Consider the following 24,839-nt stretch of genomic DNA (forward strand, 5'->3'; position numbering starts at 1 on the left):
GGATTTGTGGCAGCGCTTTATCTTCAGGCTTTTGCCTCGGCACTAGCCTTGCACAGGCTTGAGCTGACCACTCACATTGGCTGTTTTTTTATTTTGTTTGTTTGTTTGTTTCTTCCTGAGATCACTGTGGGTGTTTTCCAGCAGCTCAAGCCAAATGTTGTTTCTTCCCACTGCTCATGCTTGTTTGGTGAGGCACAGATCAATTTAGAAACTGGTGCTCCAAATTAAGCTGAACTGGAGCTGGGTGGGGATAATCCGTCTTCCCTTTTCTATGATCTAACAGAGGGTATTTTTCCACATTTCTTTTTTTCTCCTCCCCATTATTGCTGACAAATATATTTCTAATTTTCTGTCTCATGTGTACATCATTATCAGGCATTGCAACTTGTATAGTTTTTCTCTTCTACTGAGTATGTGCGTGTGGAGTTTTACAAAACAGGATTAATCTTTGCTGAGTCTTATTGTCTGGAAACATGTCACATTTTTTGGTATACTTGCTGCTTGTTTAGGATGCAATCATTATTAGCAACATCTTATTCCCTTTTAATGTCTTTGTTGTTTGATTGACCCCAGATGCCATTTAACCTCCTTCCTCTATTTAGGTCTTTGACCTTATTTATTGTTGTTGCTATACTGGCTGAGGGCTGAAGAATGGTATGGTAGTGGCATACCCAACAAAAATTTGAGAAATTAAAATCATGCAAACAAGATGTCATGAAGCAGTATTAGAATCATAGAATCACAGAATATCCCGAGTTGGAAGGGACCCACAAGGATCATTGAGTCCATCTCCTGGCACCACACAGGTCTACCCAAAAATTCAGGCCATGTGACTAAGAGCACAGTCCAAATGCTTAAACTCTGACAGGCTTGGTGCTGTGACTACGTCCCTGGGGAGCCTGTTCCAGTGCGTGACCACCCTCTCGGTGAAGAACCTCTTCCTGACATCCAGCATGAACCTCCCCTCTCACAGCTTGGCACCATTCCCTCAGGTCCTATCGCTGGTCACTAAAGAGAATAGATCGGTGAATATTAAACACTGCTTCTAAAATGTGCAATTTACTCTATTTCCATGGTCCAGGAATTTTATAATTCTCAACATAAAGAAAACTTCCATCAGTCTGCTAGAAGTCATGCTTTTCCTGATACTGGTTTTAATAACACTGTTTTTATTAAAACAGTCTGTAACTGCTTTTGGCTTATAGCTCAGTTTTGCTGTAGACCACTGATTGTCTAAATGTGTCCTGACTTTCACAGATCATTGGCATCATTAAAGGCTTGGTTGATTAATTAAACAGCCAGCTAACCTAACAAAATCCTACTCCCTGCTTCTGATTGGCTCTTCCTTCTTACTGGTTTATTGATGGAAAGTCAGGCTTTGTTATATCACTGCTTTACAAAATTGACTTGCAGAACAAGTGGTGAGCTGTTGATGCAGGGGGCCAGGGAAAGGAGCAGTGCTGGAGGCCGCAGGCGTGAACAGCCACGTGTGCTTGGGACTGGGCCACGTGCCCTGCGTGGGGTCAGGAGGGGGGAGCCCGGGTGGGCATGGGGAAGGTGTGACTGGGTACCAGAGGGGAGAGCGCAGCATCCACTGATGCATGGGTAGAGGTCATAGTGCAAATGCGTGGTGGGAGGTTGTGAGAGCAGCAGTACCTACTTGAGCAAAACAGAGACATTTTTCCTTCTTTTCCCTTAGTAATGTCCTGCTGTTAATTTTCAGTATAAGGAGGTGAAGTAGTTGTTGCAGGGAAAAAAAGGGAAAGCAGAGTCAAGATTGTGTTGTGAGCTGTCCCAGGGATGTCAGGGCAAGCATGGAGGCTCTATAAGCTGCCATGTAGTCCTCATCTGAGCCTCTGCAGTGCTGCTGGAGGCTGAGGGCCTCTGGAGTCAGGCACAGATGCTAAACTTAACAGTAAGTTAAGTAAGTTGCTGAGAAGACCCCCTTGAACACTCAGACATTGCAATTTCTATATTATAGTCTTACCATTTTTAGTCTGCTGCGTTTTCCCAAATTCGTTTCAGGGATATGTTCAATTGTTGGGTTGCTTTGGATTTTTTTTGTACTTTTTGAGCCATTGTGACCAAAGTAATTGCATCCTGCCTCAGGTTCTTTTTCTGTGGGAAGTATGATATACATTTCCTTATAGATCCAAAGGAATCTCCTGTATATAAATGCAGAGCATGCAAACTCTGCAGTTGCTGATAGAAAAAAAATGCTATTTTTTTATAACCGGGAAAAATATGGAAGGTAGTCAATATAGGCCCTTCTAAAACTATTTAACTTAATATTAACTTCAGTTTATTTGACAACTTGAAATTCCTTTCTACGGCAGAATTTTTATTGCAAACATGATAATATTGTAGAAGTTGCCATTTGTGAACCTCGAGGCCTTGGTTGCCTGGGAACAGTCAAGCTTTTGGGCTGCTGTTGGGAGGCTGCCAATGCTCAGTGTGTTGGACAAATACTGGCTGAATTGATCATCAGAGGAGTGGTTAATAAATTTATCAACGTTGTCATTATTCTTTTTTAATTAAAAGCCATAGAGTAGAGGAGCATGCCTCTTCCAGCATCAGCTCTTGCCTGCCAGCTGACGCTGCTTTAAGTGCCACTGCTCACAGGGCACTCAGGATGCTCCCCTGCGAAGAGGCAGGAGGGCAGCTGGAGGTGGCAACCCTTTGACAAGTGCAGTTCAGCTATGGGGGTTTTGTGAGGGTCCCTGCAGAGCCACTGCAGGGGTCTGCACCAGGACCCTGGGCACAGCAGCCCCGCACCTGATATCTCTGTAACAGAGGAGAGCGGGGCTGTGCCAGCCTGAGCACCGCCTATACCCTTTTGTAGAGGTGTGGTCCCTCTGGAGCATCTGGAGCTCAGGGCAGAGGTGGGCAAGGAGTCAGTAGCAGAAATGAAGAAACAAACTGAATCAACAGCGTAAAGTGTTGGTGATGTTTCACAAAAGAATGGATCAGCAGGTGAGTGCCGAAGCAAACTGATTAGAAAAAAACAACAAAACAGTAGGTAATTATTGAAGGAATTTTAAGTATGGAGCAGATGAGTAGGTAGTAATAATGTGTATTTTCACTCAAAACAGTTATTAAATCAGGGAAAAGAGATTAGCAAGAAGGATTTGTTGACACTAAAGCTTTTGCTAAGGATGTCTTCAATGTGGAAAGTTAACGACCAATAAACTTATATGTGGTATAGTAGTTATACTGTTAATCGAAAACAGGAAAATTGAACAGCTGGAAAATAATTTCTGATAAGATTTAACCATTGCATTTTTAGAAGTTCATGTCTCCCTAATATATTTTCATTCTTTAATAAGAAAGAATGGATATGAGAGATGACTGAGAGGATTTATCAAGATTTCAAAGTAGCTTGATGAAAACACCTCTGAAAAGTTTTTAGAAGTTGCATGTGGAAAGAAGAGTTGGAATGCCTTGAATGTCAAGAGACTGGCTTGGGAAAGCACAGAAAAAAATGATGAATTCTTGTCTTCAGAGGAGTTTGGTGGGGTGCTGAGGGGCAGGAAGGAAAATACCTCAAAGTTTGTTCAGAGTGTTAACAATTTGAAAAGGAACATAGCAAAGTAGGCAGCATGCAAGTTTGGTGACACTGGTTTCAGGCCACCGGCATCCATCTGGGTCTTGTCTGGAGTGGTAGTCAAAACTGTGGCTCTTGGAGCTGCAAGAACAAATGCTGGAGGGTTGGAGCAAAGGATGGGCACACAGTGACACCTCCCCAGAAAACTTCTCCAGCCTAAACCAGCAGTTAGTCCAGGGGCTGGGCCAGAGGTGTTGTACTTGATAACCCTGTCATTGATGTTTCTTCCAGGAAACTGTAGTATTGTATTTTAAACTCTCTTAGTGCTTGCAGGCTTCTCCTCAGAGGGGCCTCCAGCAGCTGTAGGAATGGCCACAAGGACTGGCAGAGACAAGCACCAAGCCCTGACTATGGCCTCCAGCAACCCTGTGGGATGGAATGGGACACGACCAGAAGGGGTGACTGGATGGCAAATGGCTTTGCAGGAAAGCCCAAGGGACCCCAGAGGCCATCATGACCCAGCGCTGGCAGCGCCCTCGGGCAGTGAAGGCTGAGCTCATCCTGGGTGGCGATGGCTGATGGCAGTCAGCAGGTGTGGGCAGGGATGGCTCCCCTCCACTCAGCACTGGTGAGACCCATCAAGATACTGGGGCCAGACTGGGCTCACCAGCCCAGGCAGACATTGACACAATCCAGCAGGTTCCATGGAGGCTGCTGAGATTCTCAGGACTGAGGTGCAGGAGGTAGGAGGAAAGGCTGAGTGGAATTTTCTTAGACCAGGGAGAAGAGGAGACCTTACTGCCGTCTGTGACTGCCTAACAGTGTGGGGAGAGGCGACAGAGCTGGGCTCCTCTGGGAGTGCCACGATGGGTCAAGAGGCCCAAGATACAGCCAGAGATGTCATCCTTCCCTGTCAGGAAATGCCCTCCACTGGAAGGAGGTGGGACGTGGACTGGAGCCTTGAGAAACCATGGGGTCTCTGTCCTTGGAGATGCTCAGCACTTGCCTGGCCAGTACTGTGCATCCTTTAACAGGTCACCTCTGCTTGAGCAGGGCCAGCTTTTTCCAGGACTCTTCCACTGACATAAGTCTGTGACTCCCTGCTGCAGGGCTCCACAGGTGAACATGTGTTGGGTCGTAGAGAAATAGCCATTCTGAGTCCAGCTTTGACTCTGCCAGTTTCTCTTATTACCCTCCCAAGTTTTGTTTTGAAAGACTTTACTGTTGGTGTGTGGAAGATAGCGCAAGTTAACAGAACCAATGCAGTTGTAACTAACAAGGTGTATGTGCAAAAGTCTTGGAGTTGTAAGTATGAAGAAAAAGGATCCAAACATGAAACTGTGGATCTGGTCATTGAGATCTTTGTAAAACAAGTGAAGTAGAGAGTGGTCCTAAACTAAACCAAGAGTTACTGTTGCAATTAGAGTCAGACCGGGGTAGGGTGTTCTGACTGGGTTAAGCTAAACAACTGATGATACACAATGTTGATTTGTGGTTATAACTGTGTGAGTGGAGGTACCTGGGAGACCAGTTTGGAGTCAATTGCCAGAACCCTGCAGCATGCCATTGAAGGACCAGTACGAGTGTGTCTAATGAAGATGTCCTATCTGTTTTCTTGTCTTATGTTGTTTGCATCAATTCCCAAGGAAATAATACCTGTTTATCTTTTCCATGCCACTTTTGGTGTTCTTGTATTCCTTCTCAGTCTTCTTTTTCCCAGACTGAAGATTCTTGTCTATTTAGTTGTGCTTCATATGGATGCTGCTCCAGGCCATTGATCATTTTTCCCTCCCGTGTCGGCACCTTTCCCACTTCTGGTGTGGCCTTTCTGAAACAGGAACCAGGACTGCATGCAGTATGGAGGACATGGGTATACCAAGGTCTTCTGATGCAAGGGTGCTTCCAGCTCCTTTGGTAGTGGTCTCTGCTGTTCTGTTGGGCACCTGCTGAGTGGTGCTCTGGTGAGGTCCTAGGACTGCTGGCCACAGTCAGGTGAGAGTCATCTCAGAGCCTGTCCTCATCTGCACTTTTACCTGGGGCTGATCTGCACTATTCTTGAGCCATTTGGCTCTGAGGTCCTTCTGCTGGGTTTTACTGTCAGCTCGCAGTTTTGCCACACTGAGTGCATTAGTTCTTGCCTCAAAATTTGCTTCCCCTTCCCAGACCATCCCAGACCTGTGAGCAGCACAGGCAGTGGTCAAAATCTTGTGAGATGCTTCTGTAAAAACTGGGGTCTACTTGTGTATATTGGGTTTACGTGGCAGGGTTTTGGTAGTGGGAGGCTGCAGGGGTAGCCTGTGTGAGAAGAATCCAGAAGCTGCCCCATGTTAGATAACGGCCACTTTCAGCCAGCTCCAATGGGACCCGCTGCTGTCCAGAGACGAGCCAGTAGGTGATGTTGTTTACACCTCTGTAAGAGCATATTTAAGAAAGGGAAAAAACTGCTGCACAACAGCAGCTGGGAGAGCAAGGAGTGAAAAACAGCCTTGCAGACACTAAGGTCAGTGAAGAACGATGGCAGGAGGTGCTTCTGGTGCCGGAGCAGAAGTCCCATGGTGGAGCAGGCCGTCCCCCTGCAGCCCATGGTGTACCACACCAGAGCAGTTTTCCACGCTGCAACCCATGGAGGATCCCACAGTAGAGCAGGTGGATGTGGCCTGGAGGAGGCTGTGGCCTGTGGAGAACCCCCACCAGAGCAGACACTGGGCTGGAGCTGCAGCCCATGGAGAGGAGCCCATGAAGGAGCAGGGGGTCTAGGGGGAGCTGTTGATCATGGGGAACCCGTGCTAGAGCAGTTTACTCCTGACGGATGGACCCCGTGGTACAGACACGTATTGGAGAAGTTCTTGAATATCTGCTGCCTGTGGGAAGCCCGCACAGGATCAGTTTGGGAAGGACGGCATCCCGTGGGAGGGACCCCCCATGGAGCAGGGACAGAGAGTGACTGAGAAGGAGTGGTGGAGACGAAGTGTTTTGGACTGACCACAGCCCCCATTCCCCCATTCCCGTGTGCTGCTTGGGGGGAGGAGGTGGAAGAGGGTGGATGGGGGGAAGGTGTTTTTAGTTTGTTTTTGTTTCAAGGACTGGAGCACCTCTCTTATGAAGAAAAGCTGAGAGAGTTGGGGGTGTTCTGTCTGGAGAAGAGGAGGCTCTGGGGAGACCTCATTGTGCTTTCAGTGCTTAAGGGGGTCTTATAAAAAGGATGGAGAGGGACTCTACTTGGGTAGATAATGATGAGACAAGGGGGAATGGTCTTTAAAAGAGGATAGATTTAGTGTACGCATTAGGAAGAAATTCTTCACTGGAAGGGTAGTGAGGCACTGGAACAGGTTGCCCAGAGAAGCTGTGGATGCCCCATGTGAGAAACAAAGTTGTGTTTTTGCAATACAAGGTGTTTTTGCAGTGGAAAATTCTACTAACCTTGCATATTCAAAAGTGATTTTGTAGCATAGCTGTGGGGAGTATGTTAAGCAGATAAGGGGAAGGTCCTACTGTCCCAAAATAAGCAGAATAGCTAAGAAAAACAGGATGAGCAGTACGAAATCAGTAAAAACAAAAATCACGGGACTTTTTAGCCAAAAGGTTATGATAAACCTTTACTGTGTGCTGCTGCTTGCAGGACGCCCGCCATTGCAATCACGAATAAAATAGCTTCACAGAAGGTCCTGTCTGAAGAAAATTATTGATATTTTTCTCACACCCCATACCTGGAGGTGTTCAACGCCAGGTTGGATGGGGCCTTGGCCAACCTGATCTTGTGGGTGGCATCCCTGCCTATGGCAGGGGGGTTGGAACTAGATGATCTTTAAGGTCCCTTCCAACCCAAGCCATTCTCTGATTCCATGACTCTATGATCTTTGTGCATCCCCTCTACCTCAGGATGTTCTATGATTCTATGAAATAAGAGTCTGAAAAGCTCCAGAAGGCCAAACCGGTGGTCTTTCTGACCCTGTATCAGTGTCTAGCAGTGGCTAAAGGGTATCGCATTTAGGGAACACCTGAAGCCTTGTCTCTTTCTGCAGTCCGTTCCCCCCACGCTCCTGTTTTAACAAATGGTGGTTTAGGATGTTAGCCTATCAAAACAAATTACGTTTTAATTCATTCAAATACACGATTTTACAGGTAACTAAGGACTAATGCCAGATCTAGAAAACAAGGAGATATGTATTGGAAAGAATGTGGGGTTTGACTGCCTGAAAGGGGTGGAGTGGTCAAAGTAAACTGAACCCAAACTGCCGCATGCTTTATTGCAAACTGCTAATGTGATGCCTGGAGATAGAAGAAAGTGGACAGTGAGTTGAAGTGAGGACAGTATTTTATAGCTGTATATGACAGCTGTGAGACAGATGCTGGAATATTGCCTCTGGCTCTGCATTCTGCAATTTAAAAAGTATATTTAAAATTAAAGAGGGTGCTGAAAAGAGCAACAAAAATGATTTGAGATCTGGAGAAAATGCATTATAATTTATATACACTAGTCTCTTCAGCTCACCCTGAACAAGACTAAAAGGTGACTATGTTAAACAGGGGTTGCCAGTGCAGCAAGACACAGTACTAAACAGTTATTCAATATCACAGGTAAAGATATAACAAGAAATAATGATTGGAAGTTTAAACCAAGGGAATCAAATGAGAATTAAGACTACCTTTTATCATTGAGGATGAGTATTGGACTTATTAATTTATTCAAGGAAGGAGTGCCTTTTCTATCATATGTGGGTTTTTTGTTTATTTTTTAAGGGATTCTTTTCAGGAAACATAGCCAAATTGAAGTAATTCAGCTGATTATTGTAGTTAATGGTTGAAACTTGCAGGGTACTGGTATATTGCTCAGAATAAATGATTTAACAGGCTTTCTTGGCTTTACATTTGCTGAATCAGAGGGCATGTTGAATGTGTGCTGCAAAGGCAACTACCATATGCTGTTTTCACTGGTTTCATCCATTCCCTAGTCAAATTTGATTTCATTTACTCCTTTATACTGAGAATTTCTTTACCAGTTCTTCAAGTGTTTATTAGGACCTTTCTACCCAGGTACTGTTTCTGTATATTGATGCTGGATGAACAGATCTTATTCACCCTTCTGTAGAAGAAGCTTTACTGTATGTGGTTTTTGTCTGCCCTAAGCAGAGCTAAAGCTTCTCAGATCTTCATTTTCCAACTGCTCACAAGTTGGACAGTAGTGTTTTTTTTTTTTTTTTTTTTTTTGTGTGTGTGTGTGGTTGTGGTTGTGATGGTGCAGTGAGCCAAGCAGGAAAAAGTTCCGGGTCTCTGAAGGAAATACTCACCTCTTTAACCTATTTTGGGCTCTTTGGTTGGACCTGCTGATCCCAAACTTTTTTGCATTTCCTTTGCACTGTCTTTTCTGTATGAAGAGTTCAGCAGTTGGATGAAAGGGGCTGGTGATTTTGCTCTTCAGCAGCCCTTTCCTTGCAGGTGGTTAATAATAAAGCTGTTGTAGCTTTGTGTAAGAGGGAGCTTTTGCCTGAACCACTCACTTAGAGTTAATCAGGTGCTGGATCTCTTTAAACATTCATTTCAAGCTGTGTTTGTATCAGAGGCAGCTGCTTCTCTGAAAGCAATGATGGAGGGGCTATAGGATGGAGATGGTTGTCACTGTCAGCACTGCAGAGAGGTTGTAATATGGGGTCTCTTGGACTTTTTTTTTTTTTTTCAAATAGAAGTAACTGTGGATAGCTTCCTACCCACAAAGGATACCAGAGGATGATAAAACAGTCAACAACATCCTTCCAGACTGGCTCATAAGCAGCAACCATTTTGCTGGAAAACTCAGTGAGCCAAAATACTTTATCTACAGCGCAGAACTCTGCAAGAAGGGCTCATGCACCAGCCACCTTCCTGCTGGGAGCTGAGAACCTCCCTCCTACTCTTTATCTTGTTTCCTCTTGGTGGAGGCAGCTTCTCCTAGCATGGTGTTCCAGCACATCAGATGGCAGGGCCAGAGCTTTCCTCAGGAGGTGATCTAAGCCCCCAAATTCCTGTTGTTTTGCCAGCATACACATTGCTCTGTAAGCTGGTCCCAGTCTGTTCACCACCACCATCCAGCGCACAGGAAACTTGTGCTGGCTTCTCTTCTTCTCTACTAAAATGCAGGGTGGTTGTTGCTCTGCCCAGTGCCTGCAGAACCCAGCTTCTTCCTTGGCCTATGTTCCTGAAGCAGAAAAGCTGCAATGGTGATGTCCATCCTGTCCCGCAGTTTCCTGGCCAGGGACTGTCTCAACCTCTGCCCGTCTGTGAGGGGGGCTGCTGCTGGCTCCCTGGCTGGTGGCAAGCTGAGGCTGCCACTGGTGGCGGTGCCCCAGTGGCTCCGGTGGCAGTGCTGTCTTGTGGCTCTGATCCATCTCCTATGAGCAAGGCCAGTAGGATCCTGCGGGGGAACGAGAGGAGGCAGGGGATTAATAATCTCTGCCCCACATCACAGGAAGAACTCACTGCTGAAACTGCTGCTTAAGGGGATAGGCTTTTAATAAATCAGAGGGAAAAAAATTACTTATAATTGGGAAAACCAAGTATAGCCTTTTAGGTAAAGGTGAAAAAGATACCTGGGCTTGTTTGTTTTGTACCTGTTTTCTGTTCCTGTGACTTGGTCCCAGTCCCTGCATCAGAAGGAGCCACTGCCCACTGGGTGCAAACCCTGGCTGGTGCAGCGCCGTGCTGTCTGCCCCTCTGGGATGTTTCACTTCTGGGTCTGGGCTCAAGTCCAGTGCACTTGTCCCCTGCAGACCACTCCATGCCTCCAGTCACCTTTGTCATCTTTACCTTTCCTGTTTCTGTTTTTTCCTGAAAAGACAGAGCGCTCAGACCCACACGTGATGTAGAAGATCTGGATGTGCTGCCAACTTAAGCGCTGTAACAGCCTTCAGCCTACATCGCATCAGCTCACATCCCGGCATGTGCACATGTGACTCTGCTAATGAACACCTCCGTGTCAGGAAACCCGCCTGGTTAACCTTAACCTTTGTTTACCATCTTCCTTGTTGGTTATTCCAAAAGAATACTTACTTGCTTTTGGCAGTCTAGTTTATGGCAGCAAGGGACATTGTTGAAAGCACTTTGGAAATATGAGCGTGTATTGGGTAAGCAGGCCAGCCTTGCTCTGGTAGCATGGGTTCTCTCCAGGCTCTCCTCGTAGATGGGAGGCATGTCTCTACAGAAAGTAAGCTGTTCTCTCAGCAGTGTGGATGCTTGTCCAAGTCCTGTCCGTTTCCCTGTCAGAGAGGTCAGTCCTGTGGGACCCAGGGCACCGTGACACCCAGCGGGATCTCAGTGCTTCCTGCCTCAGCTCTGCTCCCACTCCAAGGACAGTTTGCACACCATGGTCAACGCTGTTTCATCAGCCTGCTCTTGAACTTGTCATGCTCCTGTGCCTGCTGGGGAGTTTTTGTCACCTACCTATGAGTCCCTGCATGTTGGCAGCTGTAGCGGCAGCAAGGAGCCTGTCCTGTTGCCCATCCTCACAGGAGGAGCCCAGGGACTCTGCCTGGGATGACTTCACACCTCAGTCACTTGCCAGCCTCACCCACTGTCCATCAGATTCCCCACTTCCTTTGCATTTGCTAGTTTTTAATGCCTTTGCTACCGTTGTCTTTTTGCATGTGGTTTGTGCTCCCTTCTGCTCTCATTCCGTGGTGACTCCATTTTCCAAAGGAAATCTTTTACTTTCTATAGTTTCCCCTGCTCTGTTGTTTTGGCTACTCCATCTTTCTCTGGGACCTCTTAGAGACCATTTTTCTATTTTTGCCATACATTTGTTCAGAGCTTCTAATGTGATGTTATGAAATATATTCCCTGCTGCCTGCAGGCACGTTACCTTTTCAGCTGCTTCTTTTAATTTCCTTTCAACTCTTTCTCATTTTTGTGCATTTCGATGAAAAATTTTAGTCTTTTTTGCTGTTAAAGGGTTGTCGAATATAAGTTCTTTATTGTCATTATTGCAGGGTGGCTCCTGAATAGATCTTGTCTGTCATCCTCTGTGGTGCTGAGGATTGAATCTGAAGCTGAGCTCTTTCTTCCTTCAGGAAGGAGTCATCCATGCTGTCTAACTTGCAAAGCTGCATCGTTTTCTTTCAGGAGTTGTTTCTAAGGCTTTGATTGTTGTATGACAAAAATTATTGCTAGTGACGGTGAACCAAAGTGAGCAGCTTGTTCTGAAAGCTGCCTCCAGCCTGTCCCCATCCAACCTGGTGCAGGGTCATCTCTGCAGTGTCTCTGTGTGCGTGCCCGGGTTCCTCGTGGGGACTGGTGCAGGAGCAGTGCTCAGCATCCTGGCAGGAGAGCCTGAGGAGCAAAGGGGTACCAACTTGCCCTTCTCCTACAAGCCTGGGGCTGCACAAGACAACTGGTTTCCTGATTCCTTTTAAAATTCTTATTGGCTTGAGTGTCTCAGCCCTTAGGGCTGGAAGTTATTCCTTCCTGCCTGTGTAAAGTGCTGTCTCAGGGCTGGATGTCCCTGTGCCCGCTGTGGCAGGGCCCTGTGCTGTTTGAGCTCAGCACCCCTTTCCTGATGGAGGTGGGGATCAGTGCCTGGTGTGGTGCTTGTGGCTCAAGCAGCTGAACATTTTGTGCTCTGTCTGGGACCAGCCAGGTGCTGATTTGGGAGCTGCCATGGCTGTTCTGGCTGTGCTGGTGGAGATTGAGGAGTTCCCTGTGAAAGAGGAGTTGGAGAAGCCCTTGCTGCAGTGTCTGCCTGAGCAAACTGAACACAGAGCGGCTTTCTGCTGCGGATCCATGCAGGCTTCAGAGTTAAGGCTGTACAGAGAGATCCTTTGCAACCGTTCGGCAGGCGTTGGTGGGATATTGCTCCTGGAGCGGCTGTGCTGCATCATGGAGTGGAATAAGCAAGTTTAGTTTCAGGAACTCTCATATGAGAAAGTTATTAATACATCTAATGGTATTTGGAAAAACTGAGACATTACACTTTAAGTAGTGGGGTCATGGCCACAAATGGCAAGGCAACATTTTGACCTAACAGCAGAAGTAGGTATTCTTTTCTTTCCAATTTCTGACGCTGGTTAATGAAACACACTGCAGGATGGAAGCTGTTTTCTCTCCTAAACAGGAAATGTTAATACTGTCCAGGGTATGTTTTTGCAGTGTAAAGTTTGATATAAAATTCACTGATTTTTGTATTGGGATGTTCCTTCAACCAGCACTTGTGCTTGTACATACGTGTATATCTGTCAATAGCTTTTTTTCCATTAGCCACATATTTTTGTACTGAAAAGCACAATTTGACAGTCAGGAAGAATCCTAGAGGCTAAGTAAGCATGTAGGAAGGTATAGATGGTGATTTTTTATTTAGGGGTCCCTGAAAGAATGATACATGTTCTGCTGAAGCACAACAGAGCTGATATCTCACAGGTTTTGAACTCCTGATGTCTCAGCCCACCAAGTGGCTGCCTCTTCCTTAGTACCTGCTTTAGGACAAGCACGTGTTGATAAGTATGTTCACTTGCTACTGTGGTCAGCAATAAAATAGATAACGCTGACCTCTGTTTGCAGTACATGGCTTGCTGCCAAGTGCAAGTTATCCTTGCCTGAGAAAAATGAACTGTAACATCAGCTCAGTTGCTGTGTTGCATGGTGACTTCTGGGTGGTGATCGGGCCTGGCATTGTGCAGTGCAGCGATGGTGCTCTGCTGCCGACCACCCTGTGCCTCAGCAGGACCATTTGTTTTTCTCTAGGCAATGCTGTTTAAATTAAAAAAAAAAAAAAAAGGCTTACTTTGCCTTTCAGCACAGAAATCAGGAGCTCTACATGGAACTGACAGGCAGTGATTTTGAAACAAAACAGTGAAACAATACCAGAGACTTTCTTCTCCTTGCCCAGAAAGTGTGGATGGGGTGGAAGAGCAAAGAAGGAGGAAAACCAAAGTAACTGGAATGAGGAGAGGTCAAGGGCCAAAAAGCAAAAACTTGGACCTTGGAGGGGAAACTGAGACCACTGATGGGGACTGCCTGTTGTGAGCCTGACCTCTGGTGCTGCCAGCGCAGCATCTTCCTGCCTTCCTGCTCCTGGCTGTGAGAGCAGACGTGAAGGGCCTGCGGTTCTGCAGCCGAGACAGCCAGGGTGCACGGCAGCTGCAGAAGACACAGCTTGAAGGTGAAGGACTGCGAACACTTGATTTCTCAGGGCCCGAGCAGGGAAAGCTGCTTACAGGACCAGGGAAATGAACTGCATGTTACAGGGTGGAAAGGAAAAATAGGACTTCGAATGCATGAAGACAGAGTTGACAGAAGACCTCACTGGATGCCTTGCCTTCCTGGAGGGGGTTGCCGTGCTGGTGTGTACTGCTCCTTTTTTTACACACGTGCAAAATTCCTAGTGGAGAATTCAGTAGACTCCTTACACACTGTCAGAGGGATATTTAATTAAAATATTGCTATTATATTGTTGTTAGGCCGTAAAATACTCTTTGGCACATCTCATTTTATAGCATTTTGTAAAATACCAGATTTGAGTCTGCCCTGAACCCTACAAAATAGGTTGGGGGGGATCTGCTAAGTCTCATTCTTCTCTAATTTTTAACTTTTTTTCGCCCCTTTCCTCCCCTCCTCTAATCAACAGACATGGAAAAGATTGTGTCTTTCCAATCTCATCCTTCTCCTCACTCTTAGTGTGACTGTTCCTGGGTGCGGTGATGGACTACAGAACCTTAGGGATGCTCAGCTCTAATTGCCCTCTGTCTCTCCACAGAAGTGTCTGCGGTTGAATCCAGATGTTCCTGTGTGGGTCTCCAAGCAGCGCATTCTGTGCACTCTCAACCACAGCCTGAAGGATGTTCTCAACTATGGGCTCTTCCAACCAGCCTTCAACGGCAGGGCTGGGAAGTTCCTGGATGAGGAGCGTCTACTGCGGGAGTACCCCCTGAATCCCGACACTCCTGTCCCCTACCTGGAGGTAGCTGTCCTTTTTTTTTTTTTTTTTTCAAATATATGTGTGTATCTATATACAGATATAGATATATATGCACACACATATATATATGCATAAGTATATAGGACTCATGTGATCCCTTCCACTCTAGTCTCCCCAAAGGCATCACAAAAATTAAGCCCCCTTCCCCTTTTTTTCCCCATTTGCCATCAGGAGTGAAAGCACAGAAATTTCTGTGGGTGTATGTTTACTCACAGAGAATTCATTGAGGGAAAGCTGAGGCAAACGCCTCTGAGTTTTAGTTTTAGTTGCTCTTGACTCTGTCTGGTAGAGAGCTCCATAACATCTGCCACAGTCCTGTGAAACGGCTTCCCTGTTTTTTGACCCTGTTGATCAAAATTTCTTTTTTTTTCTACTGACACATAACTGTCATGGAAGATTGAATTTACAGAAGGAAAACCATTGGTACAGAAGGAAAAGCATAGGAAGGTCTTTGAATGTGAGGCTGAAGAAGCCGTTTGACATTTTTTACTTTATTTTAATATTTATTTATTTTAATTTAATTTACAGTTGTTCTAGAGGCTGGAGGGCAACTGTGTGCTTTGACAGTAAATGACCGTTCCTGTGTGGACCTCATCTATGTGATGAGCATGGAGGATAAATGCTAAGTTTCAAGCTATACTATTTTCTGTTCCAGAAAATTAAGTGGAACAGAAATTAACTGAATTACTCTGTACTGACATTCAGTATAGATTTTGCCCTTGGCTGGGATTCAGGTGAACACATGTAGGTATTTGTTCTAGGGTGACCTGGAGCATTTCTTAGGCTCCATTGACTCCCCACTGACTGTAATGGGACTTTGGTTACCTGCATGTGGTCCTCTAGTTTTAGGGATCTTGTGCTATATTTTACCCACAGAATCTACTTAGAAAGCATTACACGCTTAAGCTGCATGAACTCTTATAAATGCAAGCGTGAATGCTGTTATTATAACTAATCCTGACTAATTTGGAAAGAAAGTACTGCACAATTTCTTAGTAAACTAACGTTTAATATAGACAAAAACATTTGGAACAACATTAAGAATGCTTGCAAATAAACCTATGAGGTAGTAAATTCCTTAATGTTCTTTACATAGGCTTTAATGCTTCGTTTCTGTGTAATTTAGCATAATGTCCATGTTTAATGTCTTAGTGCACACATCTAAATGCAGACTTGACATGGATATTTGTTATGTGTCATTTCAGTTCTTCATAGCTTGATAAGAACGGTAGCTGAGGACTTAAGAATACTTGTCGGAAAACCAAAAATCCAGAATCCATTTACAAGAAATAAATCCTACATTGATACCAGTGAGGTTTCTTGAGCCCAAAAGATAAATTAGCCCTCAAGGCTGCATATGACTGTAATCAGATAAACGAGGGTTTGTACACAGCAACAGAAAAATTACAGAGTTAAAAAGCAGGTACCTGCAGTATTTCCCTGGAGAGGTGGGATGCTGGCTCCGTCCTCTGCCATGGAGAGCTGTTGGTACTCCAGATTCCTTTATTGGGATAAAACAGCAGCTGCAACACAGCATGCTGGTGCTCAAGCAGCGGGCAGGGTTCTGCCTGCCCATCTGCTGAGATCCAGTTACCCTCATGTGGGTTCGAAGGTATTGACCATATCCCATATTATCCTACTGGTTGTCATCTACTGTCAGATGCTTACCGTCTCATTCATAATGAGGTAGCTATTTCATTTGTATGCCAAACAACGCTGTTGTGTTTCAGCCATTATTAGCCATCACACAATCAGTTCATTCACCTTGTAGCTTTGAATGAGATTTTGAAATTCACGTGCCTCCATGTCTTCCTTGCACAAGTCCAGTCCACGGATGAGCAATCAGAGCAGAACTGTTGGGGTGCAAATAGCTTAGGGTTAGCTGTCCACTTCTGCCATGTAGTTTTGAGTGGCTGACGATGGGTTGCACAACTTAACTCTTCTCAGTTGAAGTTCTTGCTTTGCCCCAGGGTGGCAGTTGTGTGCTGTCATTACATCAAAGCCAACACAGCCTGCCTTCCGCCTCGCTGTTTCCCTGCCCTGTAGTGCACGGCATCTGGGACCAGGTGTGCTCGGGAGCTTCCCCAGGGTTGAAGGCAGTGACAGCAGTGGTGGGCAAGAAGCCTAAAGCTGCCCAGATTAGGCCAGTGTGCTGCCCAGGATGCAGAGCTGGCGGCTGGGAGCAGAGCTCGTTTGCAGACCCTGGGACGTGATGCCAGGGGTGAAGAGGAGCCACCGAAGGGTGCTTGCATGACAGTGTTGGGATGTGCAAGGGAACCCCAACACTGGCAACATCTGCAAGTGACCAACATCTGTATATCAGTGGGCGAGACAGTTTTTACCAGGGAATGATTAAAAAAAAGCTGTGTGAAGAAACATCTGCCCAGCAGTACAAGTTTGTGATAAATTTTGGAATACAAGGGCAACTACAGAAGATTGAAAATGTGCTAATATATTACCAGCATTGAAAAATAAGTAACTTCAGTCCAAAGATAATTTGATGTCAGTTCCAGCTGAAATAATGAAATGTTGGTGACAGATTAAGTTCATAGCAATTCAAAAATTCAGAGTACAATTCATGCATTGAAGAAAGATCTAGTCAAAGCCAATTTCACTCTTTAAGGAAATTGTAATTTTGCGTTATAAAGATAACTGTACAAAGGTAACAGCCCCTTGGGAGTACCTGGTTTTGTTCTACATGGTATTCAAATTCATGATTAGTGCTCTTAAACATCAATAGGACAAGTAATACTGGCTAACTAATCAATGGTTTAAAAGTGGTTGTCACTGAAATCATCACTGCATAGATATATTTCTAGTGGGGTTTCTTAAGGACCAACATCAAGCTTGATATGGTTACCCCAGGTATCTGAGCGTAAAAGTGTATGAGTTGGACACGATGATCCTTGTGCATCCCTTCCAACCTGGGATAATCTATGATTCTATGAATGAGAAATCACTACTGATTGTCTGACTACACCAAGTCTGGCAGAGAATATAACAGTGTGGATGGCACTCTAGGTCATCTGGTAAGTAGGACCCATCAAAGTATACTGCTAAGTCAGCCAAGTGAAAAACATAAAGGGACAAGGCTTTCTTGCAGATGAGGGGCTCTGATTTCAGAAAACAAAGTTTCTGAATAAAATGTTGAGTCTTTTGGCCAAGAAAGCTAACATTAATTCCTAGTGTGATGCCATGGCAAAAAAAAAGTGATCCTGTAATTTTTTGGTGTGTTCCCTCACAAACAGTGAGTTGGTTTCAGGAGTGGCTGGGGTCAAGAGAGTGATATTAGAGCAGTGTGGGGGCCATAGGCAGTGTTCTTGAAAGGACATCAGCAGAAATGATCTGAGAACAGAAGAGGAGATCCTTCAGTGAGAGATTTAGAGCTCAGCCTGCTTAAAGGAAATTTGGCTATAGAATACTTGTGTAAGAACTTTCCTGGGGAAAATCTCTCTGTTCTTAGAGAGATCCTGAATGAATTGGGAAGAAGCAGAACAAAGCCCACACTTTTGGAAGCTGAAGCCAGACAGATTCATATGAAGAACTCATCAGAATCTCTTTATTGAGAAAAGCAATCAACTATTAGAACAAATTATGGAGGAGAACAGTGGATTCTGTATCTGTTATTTTCAAATTTAGACTGAGTGTCTTATATGCAAGACTTTACTGGAGCTGCTCAAGAGCAATTTGATGCTGAGTATGTTTTGTTCATCTCATATCTGACATTCTCCCCTCTTGCAGTTCCGGTACAAAAGGCGTGTGTACACCCAGACTTTGCTGGATGACAAGCAGTTTGCCAAACTCCATACAAAGGTAAGGCTGGAGTCTAGCCTGTCAGCTCAAAGCCCTGGTAGCATGTTCAGCACCAATGGTCTGTCCCGATGAGCTGTGGTCTGTTACAGAGAGAGTACCAGGTCTTGAGATGTTTCAGCCTTCCTTGCTTGCCAGAACACAAGTCACTCGTGTAAGCGGACTGGTACTTGCCAAAGTCTGGGGTGATTTAGATGGGGGTGCAAGCTGAAGGACTCCACTGAGCTGTGGTGGGGTGCCTGCATAGAGGGGCGTCCATGCACTGTGTACGTGTGCTTGTGGATGGGTATCTAGTTGGGCTCGTCTCTGCTGGAGATCTTGGGGCCAGCTTTCCACAGGGTGGTAAGGCAGAGGTACACACAATGGGGTAGTTCAAGAGAAACTTTGTTTGCTGGCCTGGGTAAGTGACTAAATGCCTGGGGAGTACAATAGTGTGCATTGAGGAGTATGCCTTTCCCTCCCCCTGCCAGAGGCTGCTGCACGCCTTCGCCTTGCATGCAGGCCATTGCCTTGTCCCCAGCTTTAACCCACGCATGGTTCAATCCTTGTGTGGAGAGTGTTCTTGGTCTACTGCATCCAGGGGTTGTGGGCAGTGATCGAGGAATGTGTAAAAATTAGCAGTGCAGGAATTGATTGGGTCTTCCAGATGTTTGAAGGACAGTGAGTGCAGTAAGGATGGTGCTTTTTGCATGCTTAAGTGTTTTCTGGGAGGGAAAGTGCCCCTTCCCTCCCCCCCGAACCCCCAGCTCTCCAGGCTCTGTGGACAGAGACCCCCAACCCAGTACCACCTGCAGGTGCTGCAGAGTCAGGGATGCTGATGGTCACTGGGCCCTGAGCAGACGGTAGCTGGATGTTCTGTTGCATTGCACTTTACCAGAAAGCTGCAGTGGTTCCATGATGTCATTTCTTGTCTAAGTACCTAAAACAGTAACTGTGGAGAGGTCTGGGACCATCAAAGGATTTCTGTTGCCATTAATAATTGTACCTTGAGACTGCCCATGGCCTGTGGGGACTGTGTTGGTTCCCTGGAGGCCAGGACCAGTGGCAGATGGGAAACCACAGGCAGGAGGAGAGAGGTGGGCTCCAGCAGCACAGCTGGCCCTCACGCAGCCCAGTGGCTCTAACATGCTTGGCAGCATTTGCATAGCTGTGTGGTGTGGGGACACCCTCAGTGACCGTCAAACTTTGCCTGTTTTCTGGGAGAGTTCACAGAGAAGTGGGGCTCAGGGCAGGGAGCAATGCCATGGAAGAGATCCTGGGTGTGGCCTGTGCACGAAGGAAAGTGCAAGGAGGCTTTAGAGTTCTTGTTTAAGGAGGATGGAGGACAGGGTGAGATCCCCAGGGCTCCCTGCTGGGTCCCTTGTGGCTGTACAGAGCTACAGCTCCACTGTGAGGTATGGCTGGCTTCCTGACTATTTTTGTTTTGCCCTCTGACTCGATGTGCACAGTTGCCAGACTGTCAGCTGTAGTGCTTAGCCGCTTTCCTCTGAAAGCCAGCTGTTCCAGGAAACACAGAGGAGGTGACCAGGTCTCAGCAATGCTGGCTGTGTGCCTGAGCTCTCTGCTTCCTCCTCAGCCTTCCCAGCAGCCTGCTCAGCCCCTTTGCATAGGGCTGCTGTGCGTTGCTCCTGCTGCAGGTCTGCAGGCTGGTGCCTTGCTCCTGCTCACACGTGCTCTGTAAGAGAGGCAGAAGAGGGTTGCAAGTTTTCAGTTAACATGTACAGCAGCAAGAGCTGAGTACGGTGGAGCTACAGGCATAACACAGAGGGAACAAAACTTTCTCCCAAAGGACTTGACCTACCGTAAAGGTTAAAATCTTCCTCATGGGAAGAAACAGGTCCTCTGTCTTCCTTTAGCAGAGCTGCAGAAATGAGAAACAAAACGCTACTAGAGTTTGAATTTGACTCACGAAGATTAAAGTCATGAGGTTTCTGTCTAGTGGCATAAGAATATCCAGGCAGCAAATCTGGAAAGCTCTCAGCATCTCCCTGGCGCCAGGAAACATGAATCACTTCTGAGCTTTGCCAGTGGGAGACTGCATTTCCTAGAGGGAGGGCTGCAGATGCCTGTGGCAGGGAGACCTAAACGGCAGCATCTGAGGACATCCCCTAAGACTGTATAGTAGCCATAAATAAGCTTTATTAAATATTCACGTAACCTCTCTGCTTTAATGTCTGCTTAAAATAACAAATCTCCTTCATGTTGTTTCTATGCTTTTTAAGCTGTCTTTTGCCGCTAAAATATGGCATCCAAATGAAATCTTACATCTGTGCTCCCCTTTTATTTCCATCAAGAGGGTGCTGATGCATGTTTCCCTTGGCTGGCATTTTCCAGGAGCCCACGGGCACCGTGGGCCGTGAAGCTCATGGGGATGGCAGAGGAGCCCTGGTGCTGCCCTGGGGCTGCTCCTGTAGGGCTGCGGTGCAGGGGGTGGGTGAGCAGGAGACATGCTTGTGCCAGCTGCTCACTGGGGCAATGATGGTGCTGACAGCCAACAGCAGCAGCGTGACTAACTGCATGGTGCAGCTCGGCACTGATTGCTGGGAGAGGGCGAGAGCGGAGAGCCTGTGCAAGCCTCCCTGCGGGTGGCTGGAGGATGAGAGAGGCATAAAGCAAGGGGGGACATGGGCTCCTCTTTAGGGAGGTGGCTGACTGAGCGGAGAGAAATCTGGCAAGCTGCTGGGGACCCCACACCTAGAGTGAAGAGCATGGTACTGCCTGCTGCTTCTTCTGTGCCAGGTGCTGCCGGCGAGACTGGTCAATCCAGTGCTATGACACTGACCCTATGCAGGGATGCTCAGGGGGCTGGCAGCGAGGCAGGGCTGGGGTGGGGGATCATCCCTGTAGCAAGGAGGTTTTGTTGGGCCAGCTTGGAGTGGTTGACCCGTCCACAACTGTAGGCGTGTACAAGTTACTCTTATGGATATGAGTGGGCTGTTGTGGGTGTCTCTTCTGCTTTCAGTGCTCCTAGGGGCTGATGCATTCTGCTGGGAAAGCAGATGCATAGCACCGATCTCTGTGTGGAATGGTGCAGACCATGCATGTGTCTTGAAGCATGAGGATGGAATTGTTTCCATATTATTTGTAGTGAGGCCTAATCTCTTGGGTAGTGATTTACTGGTGGGATTGGGTTTTTTTGTTTGTATGGTTTTTTTTTTTTTTTTTGTCTTCCCTCAGATGCAGTAATTTAAAGTGCTGTGAGGAATTAGATTTAGGTCTGATGGGATGGTGGGACTGTGCCTCAGGCTGTGGTATATGTGAAATCTTGAGACCTGTGGCTAACAGGCTCATCTGAATGAGAGTAAAGTACAAAAACATTCAGAGTTTAGAGTCTCATTGTAGGTAACAGGATATCCTACTTGAAACTTTAAATGCTCTTGATGTATGAGTCTTAACTGACACTTTAAAAAAAAGCAACTCCTTTTGCATGGCAGGCGACTTGTTCTAAGAAGTGGGGAAGCTGATTTCTTGGACTTGCAGCAATAACAAGGTAACTTGGTAAAATCAGTCAGTCAGCTTTAATTTCTTATACCTTTTGGGATCTGAAGGCAGTGACACTTATAATAGATTTTTTTTCCTCACTGAATTGCAGTAGACAACTTTGAATGGGAGCGCAAAAAAATGCATGTGATAAAAGGACAGTCCCAACATCACAGAATCACAGAATTGAAGGGGTTGGAAGGGACCTCGAAAGATCATCGGGTCCAACCCCCCTGCCAAAGCAGGCTTCTTAGAGCAGGCTGCCCAGGTAGGCGTCCAGACGGGCCTTGAATATCTCCAGAGAAGGAGATCCCACAACCTCCCTGGGCAGCCTGTTCCAGTGCTCTGTCACCCTCACCGTGAAGAAGTTCTTTTGCATGTTGGTGCGGAACTTTCTGTGCTCTATCTTGTGGCCATTGCCCCTTGTCCTATCCCCACAAACCACTGAGAAGAGGTTGGCCAAATCCCACTGTCTCCCACACCTCAGGTATTTATACACATTGATAAGATCCCCTCTCAGTCTTCTCTTCTCCAGGCTGAACAGGCCCAGGTCTCTCAGCCTTTCCTCAAAGGGGAGATGCTCCAGGCCCGATATCATCTTTGTGGCCCTCCGCTGGACTCTTTCCAGGAGTTCCCTGTCTTTTTTGTACCGGGGAGCCCAGAACTGGACACAGTACTCCAGGTGAGGCCTGGCCAGGGCGGAGTAGAGGGGGAGGATCACCTCCCTTGACCTGCTGGCCATGCTCCTTTTAATGCATGCCAGGATCCCATTGACCCTCTTGGCCATGAGGGCACACTGCTGGCTCATGGTCAACCTGTCGTCCACCAGGACCCCCAGGTCCTTCTCCACAGAGCTCCTCTCCAGTAGGTCGTCCCCCAGCCTGTACTGATACGTCCGGTTGTTCCTTCCCAGGTGCAGGACTCTACACTTGCTCTTATTAAACCTCATCTGGTTTCTTCCTGCCCATCTCTCCAGCCTGTCCAGGTCTCGCTGAATGGCGGCACAGCCTTCTGGTGTGTCAGCCACTCCTCCCAGCTTCGTGTCATCGGCGTACTTGCTGAGGGCAGACACTATTCCCTCATCAAGGTCGTCGATGAAGATGTTGAACAAGACTGGACCCAGCACCGACCCCTGGGGAACGCCGCTAGTCACAGGTCTCCAGCTGGACTCTGCGCCGCCGATCACCACCCTCAGAGCTCGGCCAGTCAGCCAGTTCTCAACCCACCTAACTGTCCACTCCTCTATCCCACACTTTCTCAGCTTTGCTATCAGGATGTCATGGGAGACAGTATCGAAAGCCTTGCTAAAGTCAAGGTAGATGACATCCACTGCTCTCCCCCCATCTACCCAGCTGGTGATGCCATCATAGAAGGCAATGAGGTTGGTCGAGCACGACTTCCCCTTGGTGAATCCATGCTGACTGCTCCTCATAACATTCTTCTCTTCCAATTGGTTGGAGATGGCATCCAGAACAAGCTGTTCAACACCTTTTCAGGGACAGAGGTGAGACTGACTGGCCTGTAGTTTCCTGGATCCTCCTTCTTGCCCTTCTTGAAGACCGGAGTGACATTGGCTATCCTCCAGTCTTCAGGCACCTCTCCTGTTCTCCAGGACCTTTCAAAGATGATAGAGAGCGGTTCGGCGATCACCTCTGCCAACTCCCTTAGCACACGTGGATGCATCCCATTGGGACCCATGGATTTGTGTGCGTTGAGCCCACTCAGGTGCTCCCCAACTACCCTTGGGTCAACCACGGGGGAGCCCTCCATTTCCCAGCCCCTTTCTCCTCCCACCAGGGTCGAGGAGCGCCAGGGGGGAGTTCCTGAAGCAAAGACTGAAGCAAAGAAAGCATTCAGTATCTCTGCCTTCTCGGCATCTCCCGTTACCAGGACACCCCCCTCGTTCAGCAGGGGACCTACATTATCCCTAGTCTTCCTTTTACTGTTTACATACTTAAAAAAAACCTTCTTATTATCTTTTATCTCTTTTGCAAGCCTCATCTCTAGGTGGGCTTTAGCCTTCCTTGTCGCGTCCCTGCAGGCCCTGACAACACTTCTATACTCTTCCCAAGAGGACAGGCCCTTTTTCCACATTTCATAGACCTTCCTCTTCCTTTTGATCTTATCGATTAGCTCCTTGCTCATCCACATAGGTTTCAAGCCCCCCTTCCCCGATTTCCTACTCCTAGTGATGCACCGATCCTGAGCTTGGAAGAAGTGCTGTTTAAATGTAGCCCAGCTCTCACAAGCACTCTTGCCTTCTAGCAACCTAGCCCAGGAGATACTTCCAAGCAGGTCCCGGAAGAGGTCGAAGTTGGCTCTTCGAAAGTCCAGGGCAGCAATCCTGCTTTTAGCCTTACTTCTTCCACCAAGTTCCATCTTGAACTCCACCATTTCGTGGTCGCTGCATCCCAAGCTGCCCCCAACCTTCACATCCCTAACAAGCCCATCCCTGTTCGTAAGGACAAGGTACAGAAGCACCCCCTGCCTTGTCGGCTCCTCCACCACCTAAGTCAGAAAATTGTCTTCAACGCATTGCAGGAACCGTTTGGACTGCTCGTGCCTGGCTGAGTTGCTTGCCCAACAGATGTCTGTGTAATTGAAGTCCCCCATGAGAACCAACGCCCGTGATCGTGAGGCTACTACCAGCTGTTTGTAGAAGGCCTCATCGACCACGTTCTCCTGATCTGGTGACCTGTAGTACACCCCCACAACCGTGTCTCCCATAGCAGCCTACCCCTTAATTCTCACCCACAAGCTCTCCACTTGTCCTTCACCCTCCCTCAGGTGGAGCTGGGTACACACTAATTGCTCCCTCACATAAAGGGCAACCTCACCCCCTCGCTTCCCCAGCCTGTCTTTCCTAAAGAGGACGTAGCCCTCCATGGCAGCGTTCCAGTCACGCGAGCTGTCCCACCACGTCTCTGTGATCGCAACGAGATCGTGGCCCTGCGACCGAACGCAGATCTCGAGCTGTGTTCATGTTTACAAATGAAATGTTCATGTTTACAAATGAAAAATCTGTGCAGAAAAATCTTGGCATTTACCAAAATGTCCACAAAGGAC

At 47.0% G+C, this 24,839-nt stretch overlaps 1 protein-coding gene across 11 annotated transcripts in view; it reads left to right on the top strand.

Annotated features, from left to right (window-relative positions):
• The window catches only part of SHANK3 (SH3 and multiple ankyrin repeat domains 3), a 389,687-nt gene that overhangs the window by 44,489 nt on the left and 320,359 nt on the right, over nucleotides 1-24,839 (top strand). For 10 of the 11 annotated variants that reach the window (XM_083835493.1, XM_083835500.1, XM_083835499.1 and 7 more), the window contains exons 4-5: nucleotides 14,262-14,465; nucleotides 18,225-18,296. In XM_083835493.1, coding sequence (XP_083691619.1) covers nucleotides 14,262-14,465; nucleotides 18,225-18,296 — 276 coding nt within the window. Of the gene's footprint in view, nucleotides 1-11,951; nucleotides 13,849-14,261; nucleotides 14,466-18,224; nucleotides 18,297-24,839 lie in introns of those variants that run through there. The other variant, XM_083835498.1, reaches the window with a different exon arrangement.

This window comes from Anser anser (assembly GCF_964211835.1).
Source record: "Anser anser genome assembly, chromosome: 1".
In the NCBI taxonomy this organism is placed as follows: Eukaryota; Metazoa; Chordata; class Aves; order Anseriformes; family Anatidae; genus Anser; species Anser anser.